This window comes from Scatophagus argus, chromosome 17 (assembly GCF_020382885.2).
Source record: "Scatophagus argus isolate fScaArg1 chromosome 17, fScaArg1.pri, whole genome shotgun sequence".
Lineage (NCBI taxonomy): Eukaryota > Metazoa > Chordata > Actinopteri > Scatophagidae > Scatophagus > Scatophagus argus.
In genome coordinates, this window is record NC_058509.1 from 20,611,182 (window position 1) to 20,621,505 (window position 10,324).

General features: G+C 39.9%; 1 protein-coding gene across 1 annotated transcript in view; it reads right to left on the reverse strand.

Annotated features, from left to right (window-relative positions):
- Window positions 1-10,054, reverse strand: part of LOC124074932 (thrombospondin type-1 domain-containing protein 7A-like) — an 82,058-nt gene extending 72,004 nt beyond the window's left edge. Inside the window, exons 1-3 of the mRNA XM_046418281.1 lie at window positions 10,007-10,054; window positions 5,333-6,561; window positions 1,411-1,659 (exon numbers count right to left, since the gene is read on the reverse strand). Coding sequence (XP_046274237.1) covers window positions 1,411-1,659; window positions 5,333-6,561; window positions 10,007-10,054 — 1,526 coding nt within the window. The remainder of the gene's footprint in view (window positions 1-1,410; window positions 1,660-5,332; window positions 6,562-10,006) is intronic.
- Between the last annotated feature and the right edge of the window lie 270 nt (window positions 10,055-10,324).

Genomic DNA, 10,324 nt, shown 5'->3' on the forward strand with positions numbered 1-10,324 from the left:
GGAAGCAGGACTCGATGGACACTGATTTACTGTTTCCCATTATGACTGATTCTGCTCTGTTCATAAAATAGACCAATAAAATGAGCAGATGGATTCATGAATTAAATATATGGCTTATAGGAAGATTAAGTGAATCACTTAGCATTAACTAAAAGTCCAGTATTTACGCATACACGATATAGACAAAGGGACAACTGACCATTGCACTAACTAGGACTTTAATGACATTGCGTACTAAATACATAGTTTTGCAGCTGTAACAGCTTCCACTCTTCTGGGAAGGCTTTCCACAGGAATCTGTGGGGATGTTTGCCCATTTACGCAGAAGAGCATTTCTGGGGTCAGGCACTGATGTTGGACAAAAAGGCCTGACTCGCAATCTCTGTTCCACTTCATCCCATGGACTTTATGGACCCTTCACCCAGCCGACTATCAGCAGGATGGTTCTCCCTTGTGAGCCGAGTTCTGCTCAAGGTTTCTTCCTGTTAAAAGGGAGTTTTTCCTTGCCACTGCCTGCTTGCTCGGGGGTTCAGGCTCTGGGTTTCTGAATTGAATTGAATTGAATTTGCTTTGTGCACTAAGGCACAGTCATACTGGAATAGAAAAGGGCCTTCCCCAAACTGTTGCCACAACATTGGAAGCATAACATGAGTGAAAATGTCTGAAGCATTAACATTTACCTTCACTGGAAGTAAGGGGCTTAGCCCAACACCTGAAAAACAGCCCTTTACCACACCTGAATTCAATAATATAAAGATGTGTCCAAAGGTTTCCTACTTTTGTCTATATAGTGTATGTACATATGTGTGAATACTGGACTTTTAATACTGGACTATATATATATGTCCTGTAGCTAACTTCAGTTGACAGGGATGGTAATTTTTATTTTAGTTGTTTATTTAATTTTCATTAGCCTTTTTTATTAATCTTTAATTTTTATTTGATCAAACTCTCACTGGTTAACCATCAGCAGTTTGACACTCACTGTCTGTATCTGGCAGCTGTGAAAATATCCACACCTGTTATTTTAGTAAGGCCAGGTTAAGGTTGGATGCAACAAGCTGTTGGTAATATTATTTCCGCTGCTTAAAAAAATAAATGGAGCAACATCAAGCCTAATAAAATCCCTAGTTGAGGGATGACATTAAGCTAGTGATATTAAATATGCTCGCCGAAATTATAATATTGGGCAAAGCAAAGCTAACAGCGACACCCTTGATTATTTAAGGGTTGTTTTACTAAACTGTTTGATTTTTGATAGGTAGACATGTGATATTAGCATGATGATTATTGGATCAACCCCAGTGTAGCCAATTTCCTGCTGGTTTTCTAGCATCACAGATGAATTATTTGTTTATTTTGCCCACTCAAACTAGCAGGTGATGCCTTCCATCTTTTTCTAGTACTTACACAATGCAAGGTGGCACTCTGTCTCCCTGGGGACTGCAGGGCTCTTTCTCCTCCAGCTCTGGACAATCTGCTCCTCCACCAATTGGAAACTGGCTCACTTTTCTGGTGCGGGTGCGCTGTCCCTTGGGCCCATTGGGGTCATAACACTCCTTGGAACAAGCTGACCATTCAGACCATTCAGTCACGTCGCAGTCTTTGGTCATGACGCAGGCCTGGAATGTCACTGGTAACAACTCCTGAGAGCACAGGCTGGGGATGAGAAGAGACCATTAGACAAAGTAAAATACTGTTGTGCTGACTAAAATGTCTCCACGTAAATGTAACTAAGATACATGTTCCCATTTTATTATTACCTCACCCAGATGGTCTTTCTCAGGTAAAAGTCAAGAATTTAACACACCTATATTTATTATTCCAAATTATCCAAAATGAGACATCTGATAATGAGGCATTTTCTAAAATTTCTGCTAAATCAAATGATGATTGTCACATAAGATACTTACTTTGATGACACTGCCAAGCTGCAGAAAAACCAACAGTTTATGGCTGACTACATACAGCAGCAGGCGGAGAGCACTTTAACCAGAAAACGGGCCAGTTTAATGTTTCAGGTTACTCATGTTACATTAACATTACTTAGCGAAGGTTGATTTGACTTGATGACTGTGATGTTTGTCCTATTAACAGTGCCAGATGAACACCAGAAGCTCGTACCTGAATGTTTTGTGCACTTGTCTTGGCTAAACAAAGAGCAACATGTTTTATTATAGACCAGATAGAAAGACTTTGTGTAGAGATTCCACAGAGTACACGGTACAAGCCTGCTGTACACCCTACAGCTTACCTTTGTCTGAGTCAGCCACTGTGATAAATGGGCTTTGAAAGTTGTTCATTACAAACCCAAACAATTTGTTATCCGTATTTTCAGTGGCAGCTTCACAGCACCATGGCTTTGTTTGATGATGGGATTGCTGTGGAGCTGAAAGACAGTTTTTTTTTTCCCGCTTTATCTCTGTGTTTTGCAGAGGCATTAGGGATAATGACACACTGCTTCTCTTTTCTGCTTCTCTTCCCTCTTAGTCTCAACAGTTCAATTTTTCTTTAACTGCCCTAACTTCTGGCAGTCTTCTGAAGCTTTGAGTACAAACAAACTCTGTCTCTGACTTTTTTTTCCTAGCGGTTCTCCTGTGGCCACTGAGGTTCTATCATAAAGCCAGAGCAGCTCTGTGTACACACAACATACAGAGCAAATGCTCTGTTTGATGTAATAACAGTTTGTTGACTTTGATGTCATTTTATGTAGTTTTTATTTTTGCTACATTCACTTGAATGAACAAGCTATTTTATGACTGAGGTATGAAAAGTGGCATCTGAAAATGAAGCTTATCCTGCGAGAACCTTTGGAGGATAGAAACCTGCATATTTGATTGTCAATTTTTTAATGTGAAAAATCGGACATTCTGTCCTGAATGTAACATTCCAGAAAATCCCAAGAGTTAAATGATACCTTGTAACCTTAGTTCTGTTGCAAATACATTAAAAATATTTGCAACAATTACAACATCGGATTTCTTTTAAAATGCTTGATAAAGGCAAAGTGCAGATTCATCCTGATTTTAAAGCCTAGCTCTGTGAGCATAGTTAGTAGTTTTAATCAAAGCATAAAATTACTAATTCCCATACTAATGGCTCCAATTGTAAATATATTTGACCCTGAGCTCTCAAGGTTATTTTTCTGGATATGTGGGTCTCTTTAAGATATGCATCCCAAAAGTAGATTTCAGTAGTATGTGTAATGCAAATATAATATTCTACTCGATTATGACTGGTTTAAGACGAGTGGCATTTGCTTGAAGTTCAAATGATTTATGAATACTGACCTTTGCCCACACATTAAAAGCAAATGGATCACAAGAGCCTTGATTTTTTTTCTCAGGATGTAATGGATGCTGCTCAGTGGCCTCTATTAGAGCCGAGCAAGCACAGTGAGACAGAATGAGGCCATTCAACCCCTGACAAAGAGCATGGCTCTCAGACATTACACTGGACACTGACCCCACTGGAGAAAAACATGTACAGAGACTACACATCTTAGGAAGGGTCTCACAGCAGAGCTTTGATGAACGTGTCCAATGTGAAGCTGTATGTACACTGGACAAGTGGAACAGACAAAGTGATATTGAAACAATAACTGAAACTGATAACAATTATTGTCATTATTATTAAAGCCAAGCATTGTGGCAATTTAAATTACATGTAGGTCTATGTAATATTAAGACAGTAAACGAACAACACAATCTACAAATTAAACTCAAGTCTTCAAATTCTGATAAATCTCAGTTAGACAGAGAAGCAGAGATAAATCTGAAGGCTCCCAGGGTTTCACAACACATACAGTATGACTGAGTGTTATGAGCCCTGACAACTGAAGCTACCGAGTGCTGCAGACAGTGCATTTAGCTGGAACATGGAGCACTCTGACAGTGCAAACAAGCCACATCCTTCTATGGGAAAATATGTCAATAAACTTAATAGCACGGCTCCTCAACAGGCAGTGAAATGCACCAAAAAATGATTGTTTTCATATTAAATAATCTCCCAAAAAGAAAAAATAGAAAAGAAAAGAATAACAGTAATTTGGCATATTTATAAATGTCTCTTGCTGTACAGTCATTTAATGACTGTTAAGCGTAGGTAATGTGGCAGATCATAACAATAACAATAATAATAATAATAATAATATCCACAATAGTTGCAGTCCTTTTTGTTTCTCAATTTTGAATTGCCCTGTAGACAATAACCTCGTTTAGTCAGCACAGACATCTAGCTGGCTTCTTCACTCTATTGGTATTTCCATGGAGCAGACCTACCAGTCAGTGAGAAGGTCTGAAAACAAAGCATGATTTCTATGATTTGCCTAAAAAGTAGTTTCTGTACACTTTTTGGGCAAGGCTGTAGCCATGAAATATCAACATTGGCAGGACCAAACTTGCCTCTGGGTCTGCTTTGTTGTTCTGTTTGTTTCTTTGTAAGACAACTGTGCATGGCAACTACAGTTACATTTAAAAAGAAAGACAAACACTGTATGACAGAAGCTAATCCCAGTATCCTGCATTTAATCAATGAGCAACAAGAACAACCAACATACTTTCACTTTTTGACTCATAAAGTACATAAAAGGTCACACTACTTCACTCACTGGTAGTGAACAATGGCACTGGAACTAAATCTTAATGTATGGAATCATCCAATATGACCACAATTCCTGTAGACACTGGGCTGTAATTCTGGTTTAAAGGCAAGTCTTAAGTCCTAATTATATAAGATATAAGTCGCACATTGTACATTCTATGTTGTTTGACCACACCTGAAGGTGGTTTGTTGATTCATTCATCATTGCAATTATACCAATCCCTATTCCCTCAAGACAACCCAACTGTGTTCAGTGGGTAAACACTTTATTAATCCCAAAAGCATGACAGCTTTGCAAATGTTATGATAGGAAGCTCAATGGACACAAACATCAGGGGGACCAATATTTCATTGTGTATTTTATTGTCTCAGTGATATTATATGAAACGCAGTAGAATTTAATGTTGTAACTTGTACCTTGTCAGCATGTGTATTTTACCAGACTTCTGATTTGTGCATCACTGCTAAAATAACACAACACTGACAGACTCGTGCAAGGACAACAGCCGGAAAAGGACCTAACGTCATTTATTTCAGACCATTCCACAGGAGTGGGCAGGATTCTGGGATATCACAGTAAGCAGATCATTGTGTTCCCTCCAGTAGGGGCAGACCCTGACTTAAAACTATCCTCTGTCACTTTTTTCCTGTCTTAGCCTCAGATGAAACCATGGACATGAATCAAGACTATGAGGGTAAGCATGAGCAAACTCACTTGAGTCATTCTTACCTGAGAGCCTCGATATTCCCATTCTTATGTACACAGGTCACTTCTCTGGTTTGGTAGCCGACCTGCAGATCCCAGAACTTTCCTCCCAGACGGTTCTGACGGTTTCTGTTTCTCTTCTTCTTGATAAGTTCTCTGGTCTCAGGATCCTTCACTTTACCCCTCTCTCTTAACCTCTCTCGAACTTTCTCTCTCATTTTCTCTCTTTTCTCTTTGTTTTTGGCCTTTTTCTGTCGCTTGGGCCCATCTGCCTGTCGGGATGGCCTGTCTGGTTTCCTGTGTGCCCTGCTCAATTTTCTGTTAGATCTGGGTGGTTTATCAGCCCCTTTGGACCTTTTGTCTCCTTCTTTGTGCTGTTTGTCACCCTCTCTGGTCTGTTTGTCCCCTCCTTTTGACTGTTTGTCGCCCTCACCGGACTGTTTGAGACCCTCTGTGGTTGGTTTGTCACTCCCTTTGGATGTCTTGTCAACCTCTCTGCGCTGTTTGTCACCCTCTTTTGAAAATTTATCACTTTCCTTGGAGGGTTTGTCACTCTCTCTGGTAGGTTTTTCAGCTTGCCTGGCTTGCCTGGGCATTGGGATAAAGCAGGGCCCCCAGGGTCCCACCCTGAGACTGTAGAGGCTCTCTTCTCCCTCACATAGCCTTAGCTGGCATGTCTGAAACTCAGTCAGGTTTGGGCAGGCCGCCCCACCAAACAGTGGAGGAGCCAGAACGAACCGGATACGGTTCTGTAAACCCAACCCACAAGTTTTAGAACAGGGAGTCCACATACTGAACTCAGACACCACACAGTCTCGTGGACAGGGGATAAGACAGGCCTGCTCGAGACGTGGTTTAGGCTCAAAGTATTCACAGATTGCATCTTCTGCTGGCTCGCCATTTGCTTTCTGGACACAGCCCACTTCACGGGTCTGGATGCCCTCCTCGCCCCTGGTACAAATGGCAGGACGCTGCATTCCAGCACTGCGCATTGAAATGGGGACACATTGATTCCAGGCACCTAGCTGCCAGTCGTACAGATCTTTGTGCCAATCGCACACTCTGAAGCAGCTCTGCTGGTTGTCCGGCCGTTCCGTCTGATTGCAGTTGGTGTGCAAAGTTGTCCAGCCTTCAGAATGGGCACACCATACAGCCCTGCTCTGGCTGCCACCAGGTCCACACTCACTCCCCATACAGCGACCCCATGGACCTGTAAAAGAGTAAGACAACAGAGAGGTCAGAGAAAGGTGAGACTGACAATACAATTATGGTTTCTGTTCAGGGAAGCAACAGAATAAAACCATATACTCACAGAATGAATAACTCAGGTATGAGAACTCAGACAAATCGCAAAGTTAACCATAAATATTCAGAAGTGAACATGTAGGTAAACTGTAAATTAAACATAACATTGTAAATATGGATATTCTCATTTATCTAGGTCATAGCTATATCTCAAGAAGATAAGTTTCATAGTTTGGATTATCTTGGATATTTGTTTACAACCCATCTAATGCCCTGATAGCTGGTGTTCTTTGACCTATTGGCCTAGGTTGTAAACATGTCCTCATTTTCACAGGTGTCAGCAAATAATGCGGCACTGTAATGTTAACTCTGGATTATTACCATTATTGCAACAACTGCTACTGACAGCTTTGATCAGGCTGCTCTGATAGGACTACGCAATGTAAAGAACTGTTTGAAATATATGAAAAGGAAGAACATGGCCATATTATTTTTTTTAAAATGCATATTTTCTCTCTGTCTCTCTGTTTTATCAATCCATAAAAAAGGCTGTGAAGAGTGGATGAACGTGAAAACATAAAGGATGCTGATGTTTCATGATCAGCGTTTCACAAACGATTCCAAATGGATACCACTTAATCCCTGTCAAGCTCATCAAAACAATATTTAGTTTTTCACAATAAAGGGACAATATTAACTCTTAAGTGCTTCCAAAGACAACATTATTGTCTTTCCACATTGTGTATCTGAAACCCAAGGGCTTCAGCTTAATTATGTCCTGACAAACCACACTTACTGCTGAATTGCTCTTCCACTGGATTTATGAGGAGGCAATTCCAATCAAAGTCGCTTCTATGATTGTTCTTATTTCATTTTCTCATTTTATTTCCTTAAATAGGTTAAATTAAAAACTGGTGATGGAGATGTTTACATTTGCATACCCAATACCCAGTATCTGCTAGTTCTATCAAAAGAAAAATCTTCCACACTAACAGTAAAATTATGTATTCTAAGTATTTCTCTTTAGAGTATTATTTAAAATTGTAAGGTGAATAGACAACTGATCTAAGTTTATTTTGAATTATATTGGAATTGTGTTGTTTTCAGTACTTTGCATCATTATGATAACAGAATAAATATATTGTGTTCATGAACAGACTTCACTTGCCTGACCACAAAAATAACGATTTCCAAGGACAAAATGCCAAAATGTTGGTATTTGAGAGTAGCACAAGCTGTGAGAGTCAATTCGACCAAAAATCCACCTGTAACTGTGTATCACTGGACAATGCAATAATTTGTTGTGGTTAGAGTCAAAGGCTGAATTAAATTGTGCTTTATGGTTTCACTCAATAAAGTTGGGGTACAGCAATGAAAATGTCAGCAGAAGAAGCAGCAGACTGAATTAGCTTACAGCTGCAAGCACAGGGTCTGAATCAATACCAATCAATAAGAGGGTGCAAGAAACTGCACTGGACACGAGACACAGCTGCAGTTACAGATCTCACTGACGGCCATTATCCTCTTTGGCTGGAAATGAGGAAATACACCACAGGAATAATAGGATTTCTGAAGCCCACCACTCGTTTAATGTAGCATATACTATGTCAGTGATGAGATGGAGAGGTCAGTGATGAAAAAAAGCAGAAAGTGATGTTGGAATTAAGAATATAGACAAAAGGCTACATGCTGCAAGGCTAAGTAGCCATCTGGAATGGGATTTTCACTCATAGCCAACTCTCTAAGGAGTCAAGTGTGTTTATAGCCATAAAATATTATCTCCCTAGAAGGCAGTGTTGTCTCAGCTCCAAGCAGGTGTTCATCGTAATTTATGAACATGCTGCTGAAGGACACGGTTATATTCAGGCTGATGGGAAGCAGTCATGGGTAAATTATTAGTAAGTCACATTTACTTGAGTATATTTATTGAGTAAATTTTGCTTTTTATTCACTATTTTATGCATTCATGCACATTTTGTTAAGAGACAGGTGGTTAGCTTGTGCTATTATAAATAGTGACATAAGGTAAATATCATTTGTTTTTGTATAGTTTCTTTAAAAAAGTAAAAATATCTCCATATTTTTTACTTTGTACATTGCATGATGCTGTTCAAGGCATCTAAACCAAGGTGAGCTGACAGAGAGCATGTGTGTATTGTGTCAACACTAATAAGTATGATAATATACTGTACACACAGCTTCAAAACTACTCCTTTGTGTCCTAATGTAAATATTCAAACTAACAGTGTGCGAGTGCCACACAGCATGCATTTAAAAAGAGCTGGAAAGTTTCATCTCATCTCATATTGTCTCATCTTCTTCCACTTATCCGGGTCAGGGTCGCAGGGCAGCAGTTTCAGCAGGGAAGCCCAGACTGGCCTCTCCCCTGTCTGAGGTTGAAGTAATTCCAGTCATATTCCCATTGCTTAAAAGACCAGTTTTTATTTCATAACTTCATAAACACTCAGTAAATACTTGTGTACTCTAACTTAAGCAGTTATAGCAGTTGAGCACTTATTTTTCCAAGGTAACAGTACTCTTACTCAAGTAGAGTTTTTGGCTACTCCGTCCATCGCAGACAGTGAACTTGGAAGCTAAAGAAGAGCGGTTGGACTCAAAGTGGCTTACATCACATGTCACCCACTGAGAGTAGCCAGGAAGCATGTAGGGCACTGTGCCAACAAGGCTGAAACTCCAGGAAGGATGTCACACATCTAATCATACCCCATGCTAGATGAGAGACAAAGAAATTTTGTTTGTGTGTGTGCGTGTGTGTGTGTGTGTGTGTGTGTTCTCTAACACCAGGGCCACATAAGCTGACACTAGAGGAGTACTTACAGCATTAGATTTAGAAGCTTAAGGTCACTGACCAGGCTGCTGTATGAGATGCAATTGGAGTAAATAAACTAACCAAGACAAATACCTTGGTTAGTTTATCTATCTCACAACGACCTTTAAAAAGAGATAACACTTTAAAGTCACCATATTTCTCTTACTGACAGACTTACTGGTGTATTTCAGCCGTACATATCACACAGACATTACCTCTCCATTATCCTGCAACTGCATGAATAGCTAACCCAAGGAAGTTAATTCATCTGAATTCAAATAAATTATGGCTGGGGCTTCAAAAATTCAATTTTCTTCTTTCTAGACTTTATTTCAGTTACTTGTCCAGCTGATGAATACAAATCAATAGAGCAAAAAAGGTTGATATTTGAAAGAGCTAAATGATGTCTTTACAGCTGCACCACACGACTCTAATATCCATTATTCAGAGATAAGTCTACTTAACAGCTGTCAGGACACATGGGATGACAAAAAGATTTTTTTTTTGTTGTTGTTTCTCAACAGGCTTATCTCCTCTGTTGCTTGCCAGCACAAGAAAATTGAGATCTGTGTGAAATGATTTCCTCCCCTATAATGGGATGGCTCTTCTTGGATGCACCCTACCCTGCAACCCCCAGACTTCCCACCTGATCTTCCTCCCGCTTTTCCCATGGTGCCAAGCTGAAGATTGGCATTGGCATTTACAGGGATAATGGAAACCAGTGTGAGATGTGCATCCCACCAGTGGCTTTTGGATAGAAAGTCGAGAGAAATGAGAGCAGCAGCAGGCAGTCAATCTGTATTCAAATGCTGAATACATGTCTATGATAAAGAGACTGCGAAAAGGTCAGGCATTCACCATTAACTACTGGATACCCTCATACACAGCCAATATTCCCATAACACAGTAAAATAAAGAAATCATATTCCAGCTGGAAATCC